The 27,023-nt window shown below is 58.0% G+C and overlaps 1 protein-coding gene and 2 non-coding genes across 3 annotated transcripts; 2 read left to right on the top strand and 1 right to left on the bottom strand.

Moving 5' to 3' along the window:
• Nucleotides 1-477: 477 nt before the first annotated feature.
• On the bottom strand, nt 478-20,795 carry NAT16 (N-acetyltransferase 16 (putative)). The gene is made up of 5 exons (XM_030547042.1): nt 20,689-20,795; nt 10,557-10,630; nt 8,709-8,918; nt 5,203-5,427; nt 478-2,622 (listed from the first exon to the last, which is right to left on the bottom strand). Exons 3-5 carry the CDS (start codon nt 8,898-8,900, stop codon nt 2,068-2,070), a joined length of 972 nt encoding a protein of 323 aa, XP_030402902.1. The 5' UTR covers nt 8,901-8,918; nt 10,557-10,630; nt 20,689-20,795; the 3' UTR covers nt 478-2,067.
• A 2,512-nt stretch (nt 20,796-23,307) lies between these two features.
• TRNAW-CCA lies at nt 23,308-23,379 on the top strand. The gene has a single exon. It is a non-coding gene; the product is annotated as a tRNA-Trp (tRNA).
• A 3,531-nt stretch (nt 23,380-26,910) lies between these two features.
• Nucleotides 26,911-26,984, top strand: TRNAT-AGU. The gene has a single exon. It is a non-coding gene; the product is annotated as a tRNA-Thr (tRNA).
• The last annotated feature ends 39 nt before the right edge of the window (nt 26,985-27,023 follow it).

Here is a 27,023-nt window from a genome sequence, read left to right as displayed (position 1 = left end):
CTGTCCCCTCTAGGGGGCGCCGGCTCCCACCCGGCCCCAGGGCAGGGACTGGCTGGCTCGGGGGGGCGGGGAATGGGGCAGGGGCCTGTCCCCTCTGGGGGCGCTGGCTCCCACCTGGCCCCAGGGCAGGGACTGGCTGGCTCGGGGGGCGGGGAATGGGGCAGGGGCCTGTCCCCTCTGGGGGCGCTGGCTCCCACCCAGCCCCAGGGCAGGGACTGACTGGGTTGAGGGGGCAGAGATTGGCTGGCTCAGGGGCGCCGGGGAATGGGACACATGGGGGGTGCAGCTGTGAGATTTGTCCCCTGGTCTGGGCTCTCACCCCAGGTTCAGACACTGGACAAAGCAGTCTCTGGCCACCACCCCACTTCTGCAGCATGATGCCCCCCACACCCGATGTGGGCACCCCACCCTCCCTGGGGGAGCGTCCGGCGCTGGGCAGAAATGAAAGGTGAGGCATGGGCTGAGGGGAGAGGGGTTTATTGCCACACAGGATGGGGGGAGGGAATCACAGCTTGGGGGGGTAAGAAACCAGGGCCCCCAGCCCCCCCCATTCTGTGCCAGCCCTGGAGTTGAGGTGGGGGGATCGCTGATCTAACCTGGATCAGAGACTAGCATTAATAATACGGTGGGCTTAGCCCAACCTGGGACAGCAAAGGCAAAGCAGGCGTGAGGGGCACCCCCCAAGTTACTGCCCCGAGGGAGGGAGACGGGATCCCTGCTCCTGATCTCCCGGGGGTGGGAGAATGTGCTGGGGTGGGGGAGGGTTTAGTGTGTAGTGCCGGGGGGGGGGGGATCCAGTGATGGGATGGGGGGATGGGCTCTAACGCTGGGGGGGGGCTCTAATGGCACGATGAGAGGGGAGGATTCGTGTTGCAGGCAACTTTATAAATATATCTCCGTTTATGAGACTCTATATTGCACGTTACTCAGTTTAGAGGCATCACTGGGGGGCAGGGGGGCTCTAGGCCTGGCTTCCAGGCAGGTTTTTTGGGGAGAGGGGAGAGCTGAGCCCTGCACATGGGTTTCCAGCAGCCATTGCTAGGGCTCCGTCAGCATGGCGACCATCTCTGGGATCCAGCAGCCTGTGGGAGGGTCTGTCAACCATTGCAGGGCACCGTTGTCATGTTAACTGTTGCTAGGCTCCATCAACCATCACTGGGACCTTTTGCCATGCCAACTGTCACCAAGCTCCATTCTCACATCAACTGTTGCTGGGCTCCATCAATCATCACTGGGCTCTGTTGCTGTCAACTGTTGCTAGGCTACATCAACCGTCACTGGGCTCCATTGTCATGTCAACTGTTGCTAGGCTCCATCAACTGTCACTGGGCTCCATTGCCATGTCAACCATCACTGGGCTCCGTCACCATGTCAACTGTTGCTAGGCTCCATCAACTGTCACTGGGCTCCATTGTCATGCCAACCATCACTGGGCTCCGTCACTATGTCAACTGTTGCTAGGCTACATCAACCATCACTGGTCTCCATCAGCATGACAACTGTTGGTAGGCTACATCAATCATTACTGGGCTCCGTCACCATGACAACTGTTGGTAGGCTACATAAACCATCACTGGGCTCTGTTGCCCTGCAAACTATCTCTGGGCTCCAACACCATGTCAACTGTTGCTAGGTTCCATCAACAATCACTGGGCTCTGCTGCCATGTCAACTGTTGCTAAGATCTATCAACCATCACTGGGCTCCATCGCCATGTCAACCTTCACTGGGTTCCATCGCCATGTCAACTGTTGCTAAGATCCATCAACGGTCACTGGGCTCCATTGTCATGCCAGCCATCTGGGCCCTGGCACCACGTCAACTGTCAACCATCACTGGGCTCTGTTGCAGGACCAACCATCACTAGGCTCCATCACCATGCCGACCGTTGCTCAGCTCCATCGACCGTCGCTAGGGCTTGCCAAGCGAGTGGGTGGGGGTCACGTCTCCTAGGGGAGTTCCTCTAGGGGGCCAGGAACGAGTTGGGGGGGATGGGAAACAAGGCTCAGAAAGTGCTTCTGGGGGGCCAGGAAGTGGTGGGGGGAGTATCCCCCTGCCCCCCAGCTCCCTAGATATCCGCCTCCAGCAGGTACTGCTCGGTGTAGCCCTTGGCCAGCTCCAGCCGCAGGCCGGCCCGGCAGAACTCGGCCAGCTCCCCCCAGAGGCTGGGCTCCAGGAAGAGCTGGCACATGACGTTGCCCCGCAGGGCGGGCAGGCGGGCCCGCAGGTGGTGCAGCAGCTGGCTCTTCAGGTGGGCGGGGTGGCAGCCGAAGGCGTCGATGTTGAGGTAGACCCAGTCCTCGCCCAGCGGGATGGGGAAGGGCTGGGTGCAGAGGGAGGCAGCCGTGGGCCGGGCCTTGCAATCCACCACCCAGTGCAGCTGCTTCTGCTGCAGCAGGGCCAGGTTGGGCTCGCTGGGCTTGTAGGGCTGCCAGTCCTGGATGATGGTGCGGTTGGGCAGGACCTCGCTCTGGAAGGTCGGGCTCAGCACCAGGCCCCGCACCTCGCCCGGCTCCAGCGACTCTGTGGGCAGCAGCTGGAAGCCGCCTGCCCGCAGCTGGGCCACAGCAGCGTCCAGCCGGGCCAGCAGCTCCGCCGCGTTGAACCGCACCAGCAGGATGCCCTGGGGGGGAGAGACGCAGGTAAGCCAGCTGTGTGCCACGGGGACCTCCCTGCTGCGGACACGGGCCGACTCCGGGGGGCGGGGAATGGGGCAGGGGCCTGTCCCCTCTAGGGGGCGCCGGCTCCCACCCGGCCCGAGGGCAGGGACTGGCTGGCTCAGGGGGGTGGGAATGGGGCAGGGGCCTGTCCCCTCTGGGGGGCGCCGGCTCCCACCCGGCCCCAGGGCAGGGACGGGCTGGCTCGGGGGTGGCGGGGAATGGGGCAGGGGCCTGTCCCCTCTAGGGGCGCCGGCTCCCACCCGGCCCCAGGGCAGGGAATGGGGCAGCGACCTGTCCCCTCTAGGACAGAGAACCCAGGGGTCCTGCCTCCTACTCTCACCCACCAGATCCCACCCTGCTCCCAGAGCTGGGCAGAGAACCCAGGAGTCCTGGCTCCTCTCCCTCCCTCCCACTGCTGCTCCATTTTGCTCTCCCAGTATCACATGACATGACTGATTTCCACTAATTGAACTAAACCCGCCCACCCCCGTCCCCACCCCCGCCCCCGCCAGGCACTGCTCAGCGAGCTCACGTAGCCAGGGAAAGTGGGTCAGCAGCCACAACCTTCCCGGGAGCCAGATACCAGGGTGATGGGCAGCCTGACCCTGGGCGGAGAGACCAGGCAGTCCGGAGCCGACCGATCAGCCGCCAAGCGCAGCCGACTCCATTCCAGGGACGAGAAGGGCCCCGGGGCCAGCGGGAGTAGCCAGGCCAAGCCAAAGACCCCCCACCCCAGGTGGCAGAGATCCCCCCAATCCCACCCCCACAAAGGGGCTGCCGGACCCCCACAGCTCCCCCTCCTCTGGGAGGAACTAGCTTCTGCAGTGCGTTCCCACTGGTCTCTCCAGCCCTGAGTCCTCTGGGGGTCCTTTCCCCATCTCCCCTCTTTTCCCATCACCTCTCCAGGCTTCCAAGGGTGGGCCCCAGAGCCAGGCCCATTGGGTTCTGTGCCCAGTTCTGAGGCCTCTGGGTTCTGTGCCTGGTTCTAGGGCCCCTGAGTTCTGTGCCCAGTTCTAGAACCCCTGGGTTCCGTGCCCAGTTCTGGGGCCCCTGAGTTCTATGCCTGGGACCCCTGGGTTCTGTGCCCATTTCTAGGGCCCCTGAGTTCTGTGACCAGTTCTAGAACCCTGGGTTCCGTGCCCAATTCTAGAACCCCTGGGTTCTGTGCCCGGTTCTGGGGCCCTGAGTTCTATGCCTGGGACCCCTGGGTTCTGTGACCAGTTCTGAGACCCCTGGGTTCTGTGCCTGGGGCCCCGGGATTCCCTGCCCGGTTCTGGGACCCCTGGGTTCTGTGCCTGGCTTTAGGGCCCTGTGTTCTGTGCCAGGTTCTAGAGCCCTTGGGTTCTGTGCCCGGTTCTGGGACCCCTGGGTTCTGTGCCTGGCTTTAGGGCCCTGGGTTCTGTGCCAGGTTCTAGAGCCCTTGGGTTCTGTGCCTGGTTCTGGGACCCCTGGGTTCTGTGCCTGGCTTTAGGGCCCTGGGTTCTGTGCCAGGTTCTAGAGCCCTTGGGTTCTGTGCCAGGTTCTGGGGGCCCCTGGGTTCTGTGCCTGGCTTTAGGGCCCTGGGTTCTGTGCCAGGTTCTAGAGCTCTTGGGTTCTGTGCCCGGTTCTGGGACCCCTGGGTTCTGTGCCTGGCTTTAGGGCCCTGGGTTCTGTGCCAGGTTCTAGAGCCCTTGGGTTCTGTGCCCGGTTCTGGGACCCCTGGGTTCTGTGCCTGGCTTTAGGGCCCTGGGTTCTGTGCCAGGTTCTAGAGCCCTTGGGTTCTGTGCCAGCTTCTGGGGGCCCCTGGGTTCTGTGCCTGGCTTTAGGGCCCTGGGTTCTGTGCCAGGTTCTAGAGCTCTTGGGTTCTGTGCCCGGTTCTGGGACCCCTGGGTTCTGTGCCTGGCTTTAGGGCCCTGGGTTCTGTGCCTGGTTCTAGAGCTCTTGGGTTCTGTGCCCGGTTCTGGGACCCCTGGGTTCTGTGCCTGGTTCTAGAGCCCTTGGGTTCTGTGCCAGGTTCTGGGGGCCCCTGGGTTCTGTGCCTGGCTTTAGGGCCCTGTGTTCTGTGCCAGGTTCTAGAGCCCTTGGGTTCTGTGCCCGGTTCTGGGACCCCTGGGTTCTGTGCCTGGCTTTAGGGCCCTGGGTTCTGTGCCAGGTTCTAGAGTCCTTGGGTTCTGTGCCCGGTTCCGGGGGCCCCTGGGTTCTGTGCCCGGTTCCAGGGGCCCCTGGGTTCTGTGCCTGGGGCCCCGGGATTCCCTGCCTGGTTCTGGGACCCCTGGGTTCTGTGCCAGGTTCTAGAGCCCTTGGGTTCTGTGCCCGGTTCCGGGGCCCCCTGGGTTCTGTGCCTGGGACCTTTTCCCAGCTCTGTGTGACCTGGGGCAAGTCACCGCAAGGCTCTGGGCCTCAGTTTCCCCGTCAGTGGGGAGGATGGTTGTTCACCTAATCAGCGGGTCTCTCGCTGTGTGGGGGGTTTGTGGTGCCCAGAACAAAGGGGCCCGGATCTCAGCCCCCCTCCTCCCCCAGGGCGCTACCGTCATGCATTTAATATCCCCTCCTCCTGCGTCTACCTGCTTGGTGATCAGCCGGTATTTCTTGAAGTCCTTGGGGCCCAGCTTGTCGTCCCGTGTCAGCCGTGACACTTTCACTCCGGGATGCTGCTCCTTGACCAGCTCGGTGCAGAACCGCTGCAGGACGCCGGCCACGCCCTTGCCTCGCTCCCAGGGTGCCACGCGCAGCCCCTCCACCAGCGCCGTCTCCCCGGCGTCCACCACGCAGACCGACTGCAGCCCGATCTGGGGAGGAAAGAGGGGCGGGGGGGGCAGCGAGTTAGCACCGGCCGGGCGGGAAGGAACCACCGCTGGAATTAACGAGACTTAAATCCCTGAGACCTGCATGGTTTCAGTATTGTAACGTCTGCTCACCGTTTGCCAGACTGGAATTCAAATTCCATTTTACAACCCTTGCTCCATTTTGTACGCTTCCTCCAACCTTCATTTCTGCAAACCCTGCTGTAATCGTATTAATTCAGGTTAGCTGTGTGACTGAGGCATGGACCGATGATGGAATCAACCCACCCTAAGCAGAAAAGGTGCAATAGAGGGAATATCAAAGCCAGGTCCCAGGCTACCAGTCACGCCTGCAATTGACGGGTGATCAATCACCAAACCCAGAGGCAGTGACACAGCAAGACCTATAGACTCTGGATTCAGACTAAAGCCTACAGAAAGGATGGGTGAGATGGGAGACTTTGGAGGGTAACATTCTGCTGCCAACATGGAAGGACATCGGTGCCTGCCCAACAGAGACCCAACTAGTCCTTGTGTCCGGCTTTCCTGGCCAGTTACTGCCACAAGCTACGAACCCAAGCTGGGAAATCAAGCCATGAACTTAAGCTGTCTTCAGGACTGGGAACTGTTACCAAAATATAGGGGTTGTTTAGCTGAGAGCCAATTCACAGCCTGACAGGGATAAGGAAAAATGCAGAACATCTGATGTGTGTGTGTGTGCATGTATTAGGTATTCGTTACTGGTCATAAATCAAATTGTGTTATCATAATAAATGTGGCGTCTCTGTCTTGCCCCCTAAAACGACCCTGTGTAGTTTTCTCTGCATAAAGGGGCTTGGGGGGTGTTTCTCTTAGCTCCGGCGCCCGTCTGAGCACGGCCTGACCAAAACCCCAACAGAAAGGGGACCAGGCGAGGCCCCTGGCACCAGTTCCTGACCCAAAATGCACGATTAATGAAGCCCGCTGCACAGCCTCCTGCAGAGCAAACAGCCAGACCACAGGGCGCGTTAAGATCCCCGTTAGCGGTGGTCCCCCGGCTGAATGGTCAGCGCAGCGGTTCTCAGCCAGGGATATGTGCATCCCCGGGGGGTCCGCCGGGGGTGCAGCCACCCGGGGAATAGCTGCCTAGTTTTACAAGAGGCTGCATAACAATCACGAGCGACGTCAGGCCGAAGTAAAGTTTCCCACAGACAGCGAGTGGTTTATGCGGCTCTGTGTACGATACTCTGAGATGTGAGCACAGCAGTTATATTCCAGCTGATTTATTTGGTAATTCTATGGTAACCAGGAGGAAATCAGCCATTTTCCAGTCATTTTGGTGGCTGATTTTTGTGGTTTTGAAGTGAGTAGCTTAGGGGTGCGCAAGACAATCTGACCCCTGAAAGGGGGCCAGAGTCGCTGGCTTGGAGCCACCCCATGTGACTGCACCTTGGGCTGGAAAAGGAACTGCAGGACAAATAGAAAAGCCGGTTAAAACAGATGATTTAAATAAATACCCCACCCCGCCCTGTGCCTTGCATCGGGAGGGTCTGAGCAGCACCCGGCATGACGGGGGACCCTGATCTCAGGGAGGCGGGGGGGGGCACCTGCACAACAGAGGCCTGGGGGGGTGATGAGTCATCCCTTAATTACAGGCTGATTAAGCCACAGGCGGGGATGACTCATTCCTGCGCTAGGCTCCAGCCAATCCACCAGCCAGCGGCTGGGCTGGTGACGCCCCAAGCAGGTATAAAGACCTCACAGGCGACAGGGCTCTGGGAGTCTCCTCTGCCTGCAGGTGGTAACAGGCCCATGGGCCCTGTCCTGCGCCAGGCTGGCTCCTGGCTCTGCTCCCAGCCCTGCCCTCGTTCCTGGCCTAGCTGCCGCTGCTCCAACCACTAGGCATGACCCTCCCAGGCCTGGTTTCTGACAGAGCCCTGATCTCACTCGTGGGCCGGGCAGGGCCAGGCTTTTAGGCATTACCAGGCTATATATGACCAGAGGCTGAATTTCAGCCTATCCCCTCCAGTCACAGGATTCAGTCACCTCTGGGGTGGGGCAGCTGGTTACCCCTCGCCCAGCGCTGAGATGCAGCCACCTCTGGAGGTAGCAATGGGGGGGGGGGCTTTTTATATTGTTGACCCCTGAAGTCATTACAAGAATTCATCATTTGGTCAGGTCCCATCAGACAGCTCTGAATCTGAACACCCCTCCCAGGTAATTCTGCCTGGACAGACATCACATGGCTCCCGCCCCAGTCCCCCATTGGCCAAGCATTGAGTGCAAACACACATTCGCTCCTGTGTCACCCATTTCCGGGGGCTCGAGGCCGGAGCTGAAGCCATGGTCGGTTCGCCCCCCCTGCCCCAGCGCCAGGTGGGTCCTGCACCCGGACCAGCTGGGTCCAGCTCATCAGCTCAGGTTTCTCACGGTTCAGGGGCTGGACTGGCTGGAGGTAAGACCTGAACCCGGCAGGCATCAGGGTTCACGGGTGATGTGCCCACCTCTGGCTCTGACACCACCGTGATGCGGATCTATAACAGCCAGGGACACGGGTCAAAGCAGGTCAGGGTGGGGAGCCGGCCGGGCGCTGAGAAATGGGGCAGGGGGAGGAGCTGTACTGGGGGAGGTGCTGGGATGCAGACAGCCGGGGCGGGAGGGGGGGCTTATTGCAAGCTACAGGGTGAGGGGGTGGCAGGAATACAGACTTCACATGCAGCCACCTCTGGGTGGAGAGCAGGGGCTATTTATACAGGGACCCCTCACCCAGCAGTGCAATGCAGCCACCTCTGGGGTGGGGCAGCCAGTTACCCAGGGACCCCTTACCCGACGCTGAGATGCAGCCACCTCTGGGGTAGGGTGGCCGGTGACAGTGGGACCCCTCATCTGGCACGGAGATGCGGCCACCTCTGGGGCGGGGTGGCCAGTTACCCAGGGACCCCTCGCTCGGCGCTGAGATGCAGCCACCTTTGAGGCAGGGCACCTGGTGACACAGGGACCCCTCGCCCAGTGCTGACATGCAGCCACCTCTGGGGCGGGGTGGCTGTTTACACAGGGACCCCTCGCCCAGTGCTGAGATGCAGCCACCTCTGCGGCAGGTCATCTGGTTACCCAGGGACCCCTCACCCTGCGCTGAGATGCGGCCAGCTCCGGGGTTGGGTGGCTGGTTATACAGTGACCCCTCACCCAGCGCTGAGATGCAGCCACCTCTGTGGAGTAGCATCTTGGGTCTTTTTATATGGGGGACCCCCAACCTGGCTCACTCAGCCCCAGGTGCTTCCCTCTGCCGGGTCTGACATCTCACTCACCACTTGTCCATTCTTCTTGGCCAGCACCACGGTGCGGTTTGGCTCGCGGATCCAGGCGTGGTAGCGGCTGGGGAGATAATCCAGGCCCCCGTAGATGCCCTTCGACATGGCCAGGATCTCCTCAAACTCCTTTTCCGTCGCCAACATGAACTGCAGCTGCGGGTCGCTGCTCAGCCCCGGCTCCAGCTTCATGCCACCTGGCTAGCGGGGCTGCGGAGTGAGAGCAAAGGCATGAAACCGCTGCGGGCAGGGGACATCCCCGGACATCCACACACACCAAGGCTGTTAACCTGCTTGCTTGCACAGCTAGAGCTTTAGTATTTGTTTTATTGTAATAAGTTTATAGATTAATATTAAAAGTAAGTTTGGCTGCAATGGAAGAGTCCTACAGACCATATCCTGTATGTTAAGCTATGGAAAAGTTAGCATATCTAGATTAAGACTTTTTACCCAGAAAGTAAAGTTGATCTTCATCTTGTTACCATAATGTTAATTAATTATTATTTAATATTATTAATTTAATTAAATGAATGAAGTTCCCATATTATCCAGATTAATATTATCAATATATCCTAAATCAGGGTACAGGCTGGCGAGCCAGGCAGGAGTCTCGAGGAGCATGTGACAGGAATTGTCAGGGATTCCAGGCCTCCTTAGACCCCTGAGAATCTCACCTGAGACATAAGTAAACGGTTAAAGTTACAGAGGGTTAGAGATTGTGTCTTACTCTTAAAAACACAGAAGCCTCATTTCAAGTGGCTGCAGCTTGGCAGCAGTCCCAGTATTTCTGGTTCTGTATTGTGGTTTTGACTTAAAGTTGTAACTTACAGGTTTTGAATTTAATCTTGCAAGATAAAAGGTAAGAATATAAAGTAACCGTGTTATTATGTAGAGTATTGTTATTTAATTTGGTACGTGCGTTTAAGGGGCTTTGTTGGACGTTGAAGTTGTAACGAATGGTACCGATAAGATATAAGCCGTGGCATTGGGCCTGATGACCCACACTAGGGTGGTGGGGGAGTCGATAAATCTATGTATTAAGTGTCGCTAAGAGGCCGCAATAACTCAGAACTTGTATCGTTCTTCAGTCTGCACCTCTGATCCATGTGCCTCAGTTCCCCAGCTGTTTGGCAGGTCCCAACAGAGGGAAAAGGCCTCTTGATCAGCAACGAGCCATTGAGGGAGGAGAGGAAACATGCCCCCACCCTTCTACCACTTATTTGGGACTTATTGAACTAGGTGTAAAACCAGTTTGGGGGATTTTTTCCCGTTATTTCTGTGGAGTCGAGGGACACCTACAGTTACAGAGTAAAGCAGCAGAGTGGTCATTATAGTTAATTACATAAGCTAGTGAAGTGTTAGAATTCAAATGAGTTCCATGTTACGCATCAAGGTAAGTGGAGTTACCCGCCGTCCGGCTTTAGAAAACTTTGCCAGAGAAGACGTTCGGGAACATGGAGAAGGTTCAGAACAGCTGAGGAAGAATGAGATGATCTCTATGCATGTATTTGATGTAGAAATGAAGCAGGGAAAAAAGAAAAGAAAGGCTAAACTGGTGAAGGAAACAGCGTTTGCATGTCTGCTCGTAGCTGATAGTTCGCTGGGAAAGAAATTAAATAAAAAATTGAGTTCCTGAGGACAGCCCATGGAAGTGTGGATGCCAGCTTAAAACCACTGGACGGCTATAAATCAGCCCGCGGTCGGCTGTTAGAAAGAATCAGAGAGTTGAAAAAGTTAAGAGCTGTGTCAGAGGAGGGTAAAGAATCGGTTCCCCTCCTTGGTGGCACGGGACGGAGACAAAAACTTGCAGAACTAGGGCAAGAGATTTAGCTCAGGCTGATACGGTACCTTTAGGAGCAGAGCTGGAGCTGGAGTCTGAGGAGCCACGGGGAGAAGTTAGCGGTGCAGGAGATACCAGCTGTCTGCAGAGAGAAAAAGTAAGTCTCAGGGTGGCACCACAGGAGGGGGTCATCATAGAGGAGGTGACGAGTGATGTAAGGATGAGACAAGCAGAGCAAAGGGGGAGGAAATCTCTCCTCTGGTAGTGTCTGCCCCAGGAGTGCCTTTGGAGACCCTGATTGTTCAAGGACTAGCACAGGGTGTGACGGTGCTGCTCGTGGGAGCCAGCTGAGGTCACTCAATTAGGGTGAACTGCAAACAGAACGGGGCAGACGAAGCCAAGAAGCTGGTGGATATGCCAATACTTAGATTTCCCAACCGGCACAAAACAGCTTCCCTAGCACCTCACTGGTTACTCATATTCCAAACCCCGCAGTTCCCTTCAAGTGCCCAGCCTCAGGCCTCCATCCAGACACACGTCAGATATGATGATGATCACTGAAAATCTTATCTCATCATATCAAAGAAAAGGTTCTTCCAATCCCAAAGAATCAGCCACATTCGCAGGTGCAATTATAACTTAGATCTTACCCAGAACACACGTTTAGAGCCAATTCTTATAAACTCAGCTAAAATTTATTAAAAAGAAAAGAGAGAGAGAGAGTGTTGGTTAAAAGATCAATCTACAGACAGACCTGAATTCAATTCTTGAGGTTCAGACACAGCAGAGATGAGCCTGTAGTTGCCAAAGGTCTTTTTAGAAATAGCCCAGAGGTTATAGTCCAATGTCCATATTCAGGGTGACTCCAGTCAATGACTGGGGATCTCAATCCTTGTGGCTCAAGGTTCCCCCTCTTGAAACCCAAAGCAGATTTGAGATGAAGCACAATCGTGTCCCAGCAGCCATTTGGCCTGAGAAAACAATAGGCTTAACTCCTTCTGCCAAACATCCTGGCAATTAGCACAGGGTCATTTATCCATTAAACAGTTCAGATACAGGTTACCACAACCGTCAAAGAGACACACAGACAATAATACTATTTTACTTCAGTGTCTTCCTAAATGTTAATATTCCTTTTTTTGATCTTCAGATGGTAGACAAGACTTGTTTGCTGACATCCAAGACCTGAGCAAACACCTTCCCTTCTACCTCTAACAATGCAGGCTGCATTTCAAAGCTCTGTTCATTTACAGATCTTCCTAACCAGTCTCTAAGGTTGTCCATGGGTTAGGTTAGCCTGTGAGTTAATTAACTCTTTCTGGCCCTGTCCCTTTCAATGAGATATTATATCACACTCATAACATCACATGGGGGCAGGCAACCTATGGCACAGATGCCCAAGGCGGCATGCGAGCTGATTTTCAGTGGCACTCACATTGCCTGGGTCCTGGCTGCCAGTCCGGGGGGCTCTGCATTTTAATTTAAACATTTTAAAAGCCTTATTTACTTTACATACAACAATAGTTTAGTTCTATATTATAGACTCCTAGAAAGAGGCCTTCTAAAGACGCTAAAACGTATGACTGGCACACTAAACCTTAAATTAGCGTGAATAAACGAAGACTCAGCCCAGCACTCCTGAAAGGTTGCCGACCCCTGGACTAGAAGATGTGGTGTCACAAGTGACACAAGTAGCTGGCACTTGTGGTGTAGTAATCTCTCGGTTACAACAGAGAGAGATACAACAACTGAGGAACACAATTCCTGCTCCTCCACCCAATGTTACATTGGCACCATATAGATCAGGAGGTCCCAGCCCCTTTGGGTGGACGTTCATCACCATGTGGGCAACCATCAGCATTGCCTAGGACCTTCGAGTGGGCATGCCCCTCGACAGGGTTATGCGTTTGAATCCCACATAGGGGCCCGGGACCTTGTGCCTTTCTTTTCAGATGCCGCACAGAACAATTCATGCCTGCAGAAACCCAAGTCAAAGATAAGAACTCAGCTGTAATGATGCTTAAGGCTCAGCGATGGGATATCCGGAAACTCAGAGCCCTCGTGAATGAGTGATGACGGAAGGTCAGAGCCCGGCACCCTCAAACCGTCCGGTGGCCTCCGTTAACTCATTTCCTTCTCTCCGGTGAAGGGTTCAGTTGAAACAAAACGTGATTTACAAGGTACTTGTGCATCAAGACGCATGTGGCGTCTCACCACCATAGGAACATTCTCGAGAAGGCCGGGGGATGAGCTCAGCGTGTGGAGTGGCAAAGTACGGGCATGTGATGAACAAATCCATATATGAAAAGGTTCAATATGATTGGTTGGAGGCTTGTGTTGTGTAAGTGCCTTGTGGTATAACACAGCAATGGGGGGGCTCCTTGCTGGAGGGACTCTGCCTGATTTCTGTACCAGGGGCTTTCCCATTGTGCACATTGAATAAAGCCTTGTTGAACTGAAGCGAATTGAAGCTAAGACCCTTGATTCTGCCCAGCATCTTATTCATTAGGAACCACAAAATCCCAACACCGATGAACAGCCTCCAGAGAGACAGGAGGAAATCCCGTAGACTATCTGCCTGCATACTCTACAAATTACTCAGCATAACGCCAACCAGCCCCGAGCATGGTCCTAGCCCCGTTAGGCAGGGATGCAGGCAGGAGACCCACAATATCTGCAGTGGTAGGGGGCACCCACAGGAATTTTATTATAGATACTGAGGCAGCAATTAGCATTACCCATGTCAAGGATCCTAGATCCTCTTCTCTATCATCAGGGTGTACAAAGACACTTGAAACTTTTGCAAGTAATCAGGTTGTTACCACACTCCCTACACCCACTGAAGTACAGAGAGGTCACCTAGGAAAGGTTCATACCTCTGCACTGATGAAATTAGCAGACCCAAAGAACTGTCTGTTGTGTTCTTGATCTGGGTAACCCATTGTCATGTCTGATCAGAGACCAGGTGAAGGACGACTCACCAGCAGTCATACCTGAGTCTCCAGTGGAGGACTCTGAACCTGAGGGGTATGATTTGAACAAAAGCGTGGCCAAGCCTGCAGACCGACCCGAGTTACAGGAGTTACTTCGCAAGCATGCGGACACCTTTGCTAAACACAAACGTGACTGTGGATGCATGGCGGTCACTAGTGTTGTGGAAGGAGATACCCGCTCAGCCAGAGGTAGTGGTGAGCGTTAATGCGTTAGTAGCTCTGGCCTCACAAGAGAGGCCTGGGACAATCAGACCTGTGGCCGACACCTCACATTTCATGTCATCAACTGAACTTAAATATGATATTTGTGAAAAGTCCCTACTGGCCACCAGTTGGGCCATACAACACTTTTCATGTCTAACTGGCCTCAGCCCAATCATAACACACTCATGGCACACTCTCATTCCGTTCTCATTGTCAATAGGCAAGTCTCAAATACTCGCCTAGCCCACTGGGCATTTCTGCTGCAAGGCAGAGATATCGCGGTCAAACCTCTGAGGACATCATCTTTGTTACCAACTGCCCCACTGTATCAAGCGAAGCCACACGTGTGTCCTGATCTTGATCAATTGGATGTAAGGGGGGAGGAAAAACAAAAGCTTTTCCAAGGAGACAGATGCCGTTAATAGGTATCATTTCTTTGTTGATGGTTCTAGTTATTACCATCAAGGTAAACCTCGTACCAGAGTTAAAAGAAATGTAGAAATCGGATAAAAACATAGCGAAAGTCACCCGAGAACTTTCCAGAACAGAAAGAGAAGGATCGTTAACAATAGATCCTTTGTACAAAAGAAAGGCCCCCTTAAAATCTTAGGTGTATGAAGGGCCTTGGATGGCTTTGTAGATTGACTTTGTAGGTCCTTTGCCAGGGACTCAAAGAGGTAACCGATACCTAGCAGTGGTTATCGATCCCTTTCTCAAGGTGGGTAGAGGCATTTTCCTCTTCAAGCCAACACTGCAAAAGCCACCGCCAAGGTCCCAGCAGAACAAGTCGTCTCTCACTGGGGGGATCCCTGCAGAGGTAGAATCGGACCAGGGATCACATTTCATGGGACAGTTCTTTAGGGACCCCCGCAGAGATCCCACATCCCATACAGACCACGGTCATCTGGGATGGTGGAACGAACCAATCGGACTATAAAAGTGATGTTGAGGAAACTGGTTGCTGCCAATGGATGTAACCGGGACACTCTTGTGCCTCTAATTTTAATGGCATCAAGAGCGACACCGGCTGCAGCTACTGATAAACCCCCCTTTGAAGTGGTGACAGGCCAAACGATGCGATTACCAGAACATTTAATTGGGCACACCAGTGGCACTCACTCAGTTAGAGGAAATACAAATGCATACCTACCTGCAGAATCTGCAAAAACGTTGAGATCAGATCCACTTGCAGGTATCTGCCAAATTGGGAAAATCCAGACGTAAGGCAAAGGCTCACTTTGACAAAAACCAGAGAGAGAATACTTGGGGGGTTGAAGACCAAGTAATGTTGTTATCATATCAATTCCCAGAACAAGGGTTGTGTACTCGATGGGTCGGACCTGTCCGAATGGTCGATAAACACAGTTCAGCAGTGTATAAGATCAGAATAACAGGAGGCGAGGGTAATAAAGACAAACTCTACCATGCTACTCAGTTAAAGCTGTATTGATCGGTCAGGTCGCAGGAGGAACTTCCTCCTCAGGACGTAAGCAAACAGCATCCGATGGAATCGCGACAACTGGAGCCCGGCAAATACAAGCATGAAATGGACATTGAGATTTCCGATGTGCTCCACCCTTATCGTTGCTCCAAGGGTAAGACTGAGCCAAAAATCACAAACTGTTACAACCCCATGAAACCAGACAACATGCTCAGGATCAATTGCTGGAGAAGAACAGGGCATGGGGCCTTCCTCTCAGTTTCAGCGACCCACGCAGGGCCAGGGCAGGACACAGGAACACGCGTATGCAGCCGACTTATCATCACATCGGGGTCACCAATGTCAGACGCTACCGATGCGGAGCTTGGCTCTGGTCAGTGTTGGTATCAGTCAACTGTCCCTCTGTGTGCTGCCCCGGCTCTGCAGATCCTGAGAGAATGACCACAGGCTCCGATAAGGGACGAAGGCCCCCGGCCAGGTTTACTGCCAAACGAAACACAGTCTGCAGCTCCCCAGATTAGATATCCAAGGTGCTGCTAGTATATCTGTGCCCCCGGCAATGGACCGGCTCAGTCAGTGGCAGGATTTTCCACTGCCCCCTGGGCCAGACAAAGACCCTGCCCCAGGGGTGCATTCTCCTACACAGGGACAAACAAGTTGCACATCACTGCTGAGGGAGTTACCTCTGCCCTGGTACAGGTTGGTTCAAACAAACAAGTCTAATCCTTTTGCCCCTGTCTTCAGGACGGGTCGGCCTGTTCCTCGTTACCTCTGTGGGACGTGTTCGTACTGGGATGTTCTGGTGCCATCCTGGGGCACGTTCATCTTATTAATGCTCACAAGCGTGTATGTGCTTTTCGCAGCCTTCCTCCTGGCAACGTCTGGGAGCAGGGCCTGCCTCTGGCTCACAGCTTCACTTTGCTTTATGTTAGCAAGGTCTTGACCATGACCTCAGACCTCAGGCCGAGCCTCTGATACAAGGGCTTGTGTTTCAGGGCCTCATCTTCCTATAATTAGTACAGCCTAAGTCAGGCTACAGCACTCACCAGCGCTGCAAACAGCCGGGTGAGTCTCTGAAATGCAGCCACCTCTGGGGCGGGGCAGCCGGTTACCCGGGGACCCCTCGCCCAGCACTGAGATGCAGCCACCTCTGGGGTGGGGCGGCTGGTTACCCGGGGACCCCTCGCCTGGTGCTGAGATGCAGCCACCTCTGGGGCAGGGCAGCCGGGGACACAGGGACCCCTCGCCCGGCGCTGAGATGTGCTCATCTCTGGGGCAGGGTGGCTGGTTACCCGGGGACCCCTCGCCCGGCACTAAGATACAGCGAGAGGAAGTGAAGATTAATTTTGTGTCCAAATGAGATTTGGGGGACACGCTGGGGTGCAGAGTGATGTGAAGCTGGGTAAGTGTCATCAGCCACAGCTTCTCCTGCTGTCCCAGCCCTGGGGGTCCCCCCCAGCTCTGCCAGTGCCCCTCACTCCTGACCCACAGCCCCAGTAGCCCAGCCCTGGGCTCCCCCTACTTGGAGCTGGCATCTTTCCTGAGCAGATGCTGCCTGGGCAGGTCGGGGGGTCTCTGGTTTCACCGCGCCAGGAGCTGGTCATTAATATTAATGGAAACCCAAGGCGGCCTGCAGGGGCGGTGGGGGGGGTATAGCTAGGGCATGCGAGATGGAAATGTCTGGCCCAGGAACCCGACCCGCTGCCCCCCTGAAATATTCATCCCAGCCCCCTAAGGACGTGCAGAGTCTTAGGGGGCAGGGCCCACTTCCATTCTGGTGCACTCCCTCCAGCCAGCCCCCCACCCATCTCCCTCCGTCTCTGTTCTGCCATTGTGCGGCCAGCACCCAGCGCTGGTCCCTGCCCTATCCCAGGGTTCGAGCCCTGGTCACCGTGGGGCTGTTGTGCCTACGATGCCCAGGGGCGGCTGCAGACCAGGGGGGTCTGACACAGGTGGGGTAGCTGTGGGGCAAGGGCAGCTGCCTTGTCCCATTTCTGGGACCTCCCTCCCCCCAGCTGCAAGCTGTCCCATCCCCAGAGCCGGGGTGGTGGGGGGATGGATGCGGGGAGTTTGCCCCCTCCCCCCCAGGCTGGCACCACCCGCTCCATTGGTCCCCTTGTCATGGACAGACGGGTCGGACCAGTTCCCCTCCCTCACCCCAGCCTGGGCCCATCCCCCTGGCGTCTGGTGCCTGCGATCCCAGGGCTCCATGGAAAATCTCCTTCCCACCCAGCTCCCTTCACCCTCCCTACCCCCACCTCAAACACCTAGCCCCCACCGAACCCCTGTGCGCCCACCCACCCCATAGACACCCCTGCATCTGGGCCTGCCAGTCTGGGGTGGGGTGGGGTGGGGGATTCAGAGGTGGCCAGGCCCGTGGGGCTGAAGTGGGGGGGAGGGAAAGGGTACCAGGCTGGACGGGCCATATGGCAACGGAATGGGGGTACCCAACCTGTGCCCCTGTTCTCCTGGCCTTCCGCTGAGGGTCACATGGGGGGATAGGGGGCTGGGAAGATGCTGTGACCCCCCCCAAACCCTGCCTCCCCCCCCCCACCGGTTCGGTTTTGGAGGAGTCGGCGTTCGGCATCTCTCAGCTTCGTCTGTGTCACGTTCTCAGCACCCGGCTAAAAACAGACTGTGTTAATCTCCTGGGGGGGGGGTAGAGATGGGGGGCAGGCATGGGGAGGAGGGGGATGCGTCAGGTCTTATTAACGCAGGGGGCCAGCCCCCCCAGCTAGACAGTCCCGCCGGGGCGTATCCGGGAGGGGGGTGGACGGAGCTGCCGGGCGTGGGGTGTCACAGAGCATTTGACCGGCGTCCGGGTCAAACACGGCGTCCGGGCTGGTTCTGCCTTTCACCGGCCCCGTCTCTGACTTCGGTTACGGGCTGAGCTGCGGGCCCGCGCCCCCCCGACCCGCTTTGTAGCCACGCGATTGGGGTCATTTGGAGAAGTGGAGACGTTTTTCCATCGGCTGTTTTACATGCGTGGACGCCTGGCCCATGGCTGCGGCGTCGGGCCCCGTTCGGCTACGCCCTCGGGCCGAGGTGGTGCTGCCGGAATGAGACCCCCACGGCCCGGCAGTGGGAGGCGGGCGCCAGGCAAGAGAGAGCGGAGAATGGGTAGACCCCTGAGCCAGGGGCCGTCCCTGGGGATTGGGGTACCCGCCTGTGCCGGGGGGGCCCCCGGGCAGCACCCACTTGCATTCAATATTAACGGGGCCGGAGCCCCTGGGAGAAGCCGGCTGCAGCCCAGCAAGGCAGGTGCTGGCTAGGGCCGATGGAGACCGGGGGGATGCTGATAGCAGGGGTGCCTCCTGCTCCCCTTTAATTCACTGTTCCTGGGGCCAGCCTCCCCCCACTCCAGAGTCCCCCCCTAGGCCAGGGGCTCAGCTGCTCGTGCTGAAGGTTGGGGATCCTGGGTCAGAACCCAGCTCTGCCCTTAAACAGGGTTTGACTGGGGACCCCCTGCCTGCCCCCGTGACACTGCTGAGGGGTGGGGGTCCCAGTTAGCTCCCCACTCTGTCCCATCAGGTGGGGGGGGCGTTAACGCTGCAACGTGATGGGCGAGAGAAAAGCTGCCCTATGGCTGCCCCTCCAGCCATGCGCCTCACCTCGGTCTAGCTGGAGAGTCCCCTGGGTGCCCCACATGGGTCCCAGCAGGCCGGCTAGTGTGGGGCAGCAAAGGGAGAGGGATGGATGTGGGGCAGGGGAGGGGCTGCCTGCAGGGAAGGGGTTGGGTGTGGGGCAGGGGAGGGCTGCTTGCAGGGAAGGGGGATGGGTGTGGGGTCGGGGAGGGCTGCCGGCAGGGAAGAGGTTGGGTGTGGGGCAGGGGAGGGGAGGGCTGCCTGCAGGGAAGGGGGATGAGTGTGGGGTCGGGGAGGGCTGCCTGCAGGGGAGATGGATGGATGTGGGGCAGGGGAGGGGAGGGCTGCCTGCAGGGAAGGGGTTGGGTGTGGGGCAGGGGAGGGAAGGGCTGCTTGCAGGGAAGGGGGATGAGTGTGGGGTCGGGGAGGGCTGCCTGCAGGGAAGAGGTTGGGTGTGGGGCAGGGGAGGGGAGGGCTGCTTGCAGGGAAGGGGGTTGGGTGTGGGGTTGGGGAGGGCTGCCTGCAGGGGAGAGGGATGGATGTGGGGCAGGGGAGAGCTGCGTGGTGGGGGGCTTGGGTGTGGGGGAGGGGTCACTTAGTAACCTCAGATTGCAGCAGGCCCCTCTGCCTAGCCCCTTTTGGGGGGCACAGGGAAAGTGCCCCGGTTCCTCTGTATGCGTGGGGGGGGTCACCCTGGGGCCCTAGAAGCAGCTAGATGGAGCAGGAATGGGGCGGGGAGGCTGAAATTGGGGAGGGACAAGGCCACCCCCCCCCTCAGAAAAGCTCCCGGGTTTTCCTTAGCAAGGGGTGACATTGTGAAGGAGGGGAGGGAAGAGGGGGGCACAGGCAGATGGACAGCGCAGGGACCCAGGGACAGGTGGGGGGGGTAGCTCCGTCCCTGTGCCCCTCCCTGTGGCACCTGCCTTGCACCCCCCCTCGGGGTGACAATCTCCCCACCCCCAGCCTTTGTTCCCAGGGGGGCGGGGGAAGAGGGAGGATCGGGCCCCGCCCGCCCCCTCCCCCCCCGGGGGCCGAGCGCATCCTCAGGGACCCAGGTGTCCGGGTAATGGCGACGTCTCCCTGGTAACAATGGGGGAGGGGCCAGCGGCATCCCCCCACCGGAGATGCGGGGGGGCAGCAGCCTGCGGGGGGGTGTCTTAGCACGAAGTGGGGATGTGCTAATAGAGCCAGAGACACCCCCTCCCCCAGCAGCCCCCCCAGAGACCCCTCCCCTTCAGAGACACCCCCTCCCCAAGCAGCCCCCCAGAGACCCCTCCCCTTCAGACACCCCCTCCCCAAGAAGCCCCCCAGAGACCCCTCCCCTTCAGAGACACCCCTACCCCAGCAGCCCCCCAGAGACCCCTCCCCTTCAGAGACACGCCTCCCCCAGCAGCCCCCCCAGAGACCCCTCCCCTTCAGAGACACCCCTCCCCCAGCAGCCCCCCATAGACCCCTCCCCTTCAGAGACCCCCCTCCCCAAGCAGCCCCCCATAGACCCCTCCCCTTCAGAGACACCCCTCCCCCAGCAGCCCCCCATAGACCCCTCCCCTTCAGAGACTCCCCCTCCCCCAGCAGCCCCCCATAGACCCCTCCCCTTCAGAGACTCCCCCTCCCCCAGCAGCCCCCCAGAGATCCCTCCCCTTCAGAGACACCCCCTCCCCCAGCAGCCCCCCATAGACCCCTCCCCTTCAGAGACTCCCCCTCTCCCAGCAGCCCCCCGAGACCCCCCTCCCCTTCAGAGACTCCCCCTCCCCCAGCAGCCCCCCAGAGACCCCTCCGCTTCAGAGACTCCCCTCCCCCAGCAGCCCCCCTCTAATCCCCCCAGAGACCCCCTACCCCCCAGTAACCCCCTCCCCACACATCCTCTCCTTCAATCATCCCCCAATACCCCCCAACCCCCACTCTTCCCCTGAGCCGCCCCCTCCCCTATAAATCCCTAGAGGTCGCGGTGCCCCCCATGTGGGGGCGGGGTCCCTACCCGGAGCAGCCGGCGGTCGTGGGGGGGCGGCGGGGTCAGGCTCCGCGGCTCGGCCCGGGCTGTGTCGGTCCCTCTCCCTGCCCGGCCGCGGCTGCTATAAAGCGGGGCACTAAGCCCCGCCCCCGCCCCCCCAGCTGGAGGGGGCACTGTGCGGGGGGGGGGCGCTGGCATCACATGAGCCCGGCTAATCCCCCCCGCGCCCCCCGCGCCCGTGCGTCACTAGCGGGAGAAAGAGACCTGGGAGGGGGGAGGGAGCCTGCATCCAGCCCACCCCCACACACTTGGGGGGCTGTGCTCCATGGACATCCCATAGCACAGGGTTACAGACCCCCCCGCACCTCAATCTTCCTGCACCCCCCGTCACAGCATCCTCCCTGCCCACCCCCACACACCTGGGGGGCTGTGCCCCATGGACATCCCATAGCACAGGGTTACACACACACCCGCACCTCAATCTCCCTGCACCCCCCGTCACAGCATCCTCCCTGCCCACCCCCACACACCTGGGGGGCTGTGCCCCATGGACATCCCATAGCACAGGGTTACACAAACACCCGCACCTCAATCTCCCTGCACCCCCCGTCACAGCATCCTCCCTGCCCACCCCCACACACCTGGGGGGCTGGGCCCCACGGACATCCCATAGCACAGGGTTACAGACCCCCCCCCCGCACCTCAATCTCCCTGCACCCCCCGTCACAGCATCCTCCCTGCCCACCCCCACACACCTGGGGGGCTGGGCCCCACGGACATCCCATAGCACAGGGTTACAGACCCCCGCACCTCAATCTCCCTGCACTCCCCGTCACAGCATCCTCCCTGCCCAACCCCACACACCTGGGGGGCTGGGCCCCACGGACATCCCATAGCACAGGGTTACAGACCCCCCCCCGCACCTCAATCTCCCTGCACCCCCCGTCACAGCATCCTCCCTGCCCACCCCCACACACCTGGGGGACTGTGCCCCATGGACCCCCTATAGCACAGAGTTACACACACACACGCACCTCAATCTCCCTGCACCCCCCGTCACAGCATCCTCCCTGGCCAGCCCCACACACCTGGGGGGCTGGGCCCCATGGACATCCCATAGCACAGGGTTACAGACCCCCGCACCTCAATCTCCCTGCACCCCCCGTCACAGCATCCTCCCTGCCCACCCCCACACACCTGGGGGTCTGGGCCCCATGGACCCCCCATAGCACAGGGTTACACGCACCCCCGCACCTCAATCTCCCTGCACCCCCCCCCACAGCATCCTCCCTGCCCACCCCCACACACCTGGGGGGCTGTGCCCCATGGACCCCCCATAGCACAGGGTTACACGCACCCCCGCACCTCAGTCTCCCTGCACCCCGCCCAGCCATAGCATCCTCCCTGCCCACCCCCACACACCTGGGGGGGCTGGGCCCCATGGACCCCTCCATAGACAGGGTTACAGACCCTCCCCACACCTCAATCTCCCTGCACCCCCTGTCACAGCATCCTCCCAGCCCACCCCCACACACGGGGGGCTGGGCCCCATGGACCCCCCATAGCACAGGGTTACAGACACCCCCACACACTCCAGTGGGCTCCCTGGCCCCTCACAAGGGCGGTTGAGTCAGTGGGACCAGGCCCTTCCCCCTAAATACTCCCCACCCACAATTTTCACCCTCAAGCCCCCCCAGCTCAGACCTGGCCTGCCCCCCCCACCCAGCCCCCACTCACAAGCCCCAGTACTGAGCCTGTCTGCCCCATCTTCCCCCTAATCCCCATCCTCTCCCTCCCTCCCCAGACCTGAGTTACCCATAAACCTTGCCCCATAACCCCCTGCCTGTCCCCTTCCCCATAACTTCCTGCCTCTCCCCTTCCCCATAACCTCCCTGCCCAATAACCCCCTGCCTCTCCCCATCCCTCAATAACCTCTCTGCCCCATAACCCCCTGCCTCTCCCCATCCCTCCATAACCTCCCTGCCCAATAACCCCCTGCCTCTCCCCTTCCCCTATAACTTCCTGCCCCATAAACCCCTGCCTCTCCCCATTCCTCCATAACCTCCCTGCCCCATAACCCCCTGCCTCTCCCCATCCCTCAATAACCTCTCTGCCCCATAACCCCCTGCCTCTCCCCATTCCTCCATAACCTCCCTGCCCCATAACCGCTTGCCTCTCCCCTTCCCCTATAACTTCCTGCCCCATAACCCCCTGCCTCTCCCCATCCCTCCATAACCTCCCTGCCCAATAACCCCCTGCCTCTCCCCTTCCCCTATAACTTCCTGCCCCATAAACCCCTGCCTCTCCCCATTCCTCCATAACCTCCCTGCCCCATAACCCCCTGCCTCTCCCCTTCCCCCATAACTTCCTGCCCCTCCCCTTTCCCCATAACCTCCCTGCCCCATAACCCCCTGCCTCTCCCCATCCCCCCATAACTTCCTGCCCCTCCCCTTTCCCCATAACCTCCCTGCCCCATAACCCCCTGCCTCTCCCCTTCCCCCATAACCTGACTGCCTCATAACCTCCCTTTTCCCCCAACCTCCCCGCCCCCTAACTTCCCACTCCTCCCCCCCACCCCGCCCCCGCCTGCCCGGGAAGGGGGCGGAGGAGCCTGGACTAGCCCCGGCGGCGGCTGCAGCCCCAGCTGACCTCGTGGCGCAACGGTAGCGCGTCTGACTCCAGATCAGAAGGGTGCGTGTTCGAATCACGTCGGGGTCAGGGGCGGGCCGCGCTTTTTGGGGGGGCCGGGAGCCCCGCTTCTCTCCGGACCCCTGCCGCTTCCGGTCCTGTGAGCTGCTGCACAACACCCCGTCCTCCCCATGCAGTACCCCTACACACTGCGTCACGACACCCCGGCCTCCCCATGCAATACCCCTACACGCTGCGACACCACACCCTGTCCTCCACATGCAATACCCCTACACACTGCGACACCACACCCCGTCCTCCCCATGCAATACCCCTACGCACTGCGACACCACACCCCGTCCTCCACATGCAATACCCCTACACACTGCGACACCACACCCCGTCCTCCCCATGCAATACCCCTACGCACTGCGACACCACACCCCGTCCTCCACATGCAATACCCCTATACACTGCGACACGACACCCCGGCCTCCACATGCAATACCCCTACACACTGCGACACCACACCCCGTCCTCCACATGCAATACCCCTACACACTGCGACACGACACCCCGTCCTCCACATGCAATACCCCTATACACTGCGATACGACACCCCGGCCTCCACATGCAATACCCCTACACACTGCGACACGACACCCCGTCCTCCACATGCAATACCCCTACACACTGCGACACCACACCCCGTCCTCCACATGCAATACCCCTATACACTGCGACACTCCGTCCTGCACACTGCTACACAACACCCCATCCTGTGCACTGCTACATCTTACACTGCAACACCCGGTCCTGTGCACTGCAACACAACACTCCGTCCTACACACTGCAACACCCCATCCTGTGCACTGCTACATCTTACACTGCAACACCCGGTCCTGTGCACTGCAACACAACACTCCGTCCTACACACTGCAACACCCCATCCTGTGGCACTACAACACAACACCCGTCCTGCACGCTGCTACACTGCAACACAACACCCCATCCTGTACGCTGCTGCACAACACCTGCTGCAACACAACACCCCATCCTGTACAATGCTATACAACACACACTGCAACATCCCATCCTGTGCACTGCTACACAACACACGCTGCAACACGACACCCCGTGCTGCACACTGCTACATAACCCACATTGCAACACGACACCCCGTTCTGCACACGGCAACACAACACATACTGCAACATCCCGTCCTACACATACAATACCCCTATACACTGCAACATTCCGTCCTGCCCACTGCTACACAACACAACACTCTGCTACACCCCGTCATACACATTGCAAAATAACACACAGGGCTACACCCCATCCTGTACATTGCTACATAACACACACTGCAACACAACAATCCATCCTACATACTGCAACACAACACCCCATCCTACAAACCGCAACACAACACACTGCTATATAACTCACGCTGCTACACCCCGTCCTACAGACTGCAACACAACACATGCAGTTATATCCTGTCCTGTACACTGAAACACAACACACGCTGCAACACAACACCCCATCCTACACACTACAACACAACACACACTGCTACACAACACACACTGCAACACCCCTATACACTGCAACACAACACATACTGCAACACAACACCCTGTCCTACACACTGCTACACAACACACACTGCAACACCCTATCCTATACACTGCAGTACAAACTGCCACACAACACACGCTGCAACACAATATACTGCTACACAACACACGCTGCAACACTCCATCCTACACATTGCACCACAACACACACTGCAACACCCCATTCTGTACTCTGCACCACAACAACCCATCCTACACACTATTACACAATATACACTGCACCACAACACACACTGCACCACAACACACTGTCCAACATGCTATAGCACAACACACACTGCAACACACCATCCTACAGACTGTCCTACATACTGCTACATAACACAGGCCGCAACACACACACTGCAACAGCTGACCTACACACTGCTACACAACATATCAACCTACATATTGCAACACAACACACACTGATGTAAATATTGCAACACAACACACTCCAACACACACACTGCAATACACTGCCCTACATACTACAACACAACACATGCACACACTGCAACACTACAGCACAATCCAACACACTGTCTTACATACTGCAGTACAGTCCAACACAACAGTGTCCTACACATTGCAACACAAACACTTCAACACAACAGTGGCCAACATTCTGCAACTTAATCCAACACACAGATACTGCAACACTACAACACAATGCCCTACACATTGCAACACAATCCATCACACACACACACACATACCAGTGTCCTACTCAATGCAAAAGTCCAACACAGTCCAACGGTCCACAACACACGACTCCCCTCGCCTTCCAAACACACACAAAATGCTGTACACACTGCAACACAACACACTGCAATATCATTCAACACACCATCACACATGACACCCTTTGCCCCCCCGCACACTGTGACACAGTGTACCACAGCACAATATTGTGACGTACAAGACAACACTCTAGAGTACAACAGCAGGCTGTTGCATTGCAGTGAATTGCAGTATAGTCTGGTGTGTTGCGTAGGTCGTGTTGAATGCACAGCCCACTGTGTCTGTGAAACACACAACATGATGCAATGCCCCAGGACAGTGCAATGCACAACAGATGGGGACTGTGAAATGCAACACAACGCCCCACAGCACAACACAATGCAGTGTACCTAGGGCCCAGCAATGCACTACACACATCGGGGCTGTGAAACACAACAACACAACACACAGGACTTGGTGGCAGTCCTACCCATCCCCCACACCCCCAGTCTCCTGTTGTGTGGGGGGGTCCTACCCCCCACTGCCCTCCCTTATCTCTGCCTCCCCCATCACGCATCCAGCCCTGGCGGGAGGCCCCCCCTGCCATCACCAGGCCAGGCATGTGCGGCCCCTTAATGAGTGTTTTGTCCCCGGGTCCTAATGACCCAGCAACAGAGTCATTAGCGGAGCTGCCAGGAAAGCAGGACACTGCTGGTGCCAGAAGTGGGATTCCTGTGCCCAGCCCCCCTGGGCTGAGACAAATGCCCCATTCAAAGCCTGGGGGCCCTGAGGGGGCGGGGGTGTATGTGTGTGTGTGTGCGTGTGCGCGCGTGTGGTCTTCCAAGGGCAACACACACAAGATGATCCCACCAGGCCAAGCCCTGCCTCCCGCCCCCTTCCTGCCAGCCACATGTAAACACTGCCCACTTCCGGGGTCCCAGTCGGGGACAGGGGGCTGGGTTAGGCAAAGAGCCGACCCCCACCCCATAACTCCTCCTCGAGCCAGGCAAGGCTCTGGGCCTCTTCCACTCTTGGTGCAGAGTGTAGGGGGGGGGGAATCCAGAGCAAGGCCGCTATTTGGTGTTTCCTGCTGGAGATGTCAATCCGGATTGACTCCCAATTCAACTCGCAAGGACAGCAAGACCATGAGGTTTTTTTGGTTGGACGGGGTGGTAAAACCAGAGAGTTGAGCCCCCCAGACACTTTTTCCGCTCCTCCCCCCCCCCACCCGTAGCCAGCAGGCAGCTGGGGCGCCCGGCGCCCAGCCCAGCAGCCCGGCGCCGTGGCTTAGTTGGTTAAAGCGCCTGTCTAGTAAACAGGAGATCCTGGGTTCGAATCCCAGCGGTGCCTCCGGCGGGGGGAGGGGTGCTCCCTTTTCCTGGGCGGGGA

This window comes from Gopherus evgoodei, unplaced genomic scaffold, assembly GCF_007399415.2.
Source record: "Gopherus evgoodei ecotype Sinaloan lineage unplaced genomic scaffold, rGopEvg1_v1.p scaffold_51_arrow_ctg1, whole genome shotgun sequence".
In the NCBI taxonomy this organism is placed as follows: Eukaryota; Metazoa; Chordata; order Testudines; family Testudinidae; genus Gopherus; species Gopherus evgoodei.
This window is presented reverse-complemented; position numbering and strand designations above follow the sequence as displayed.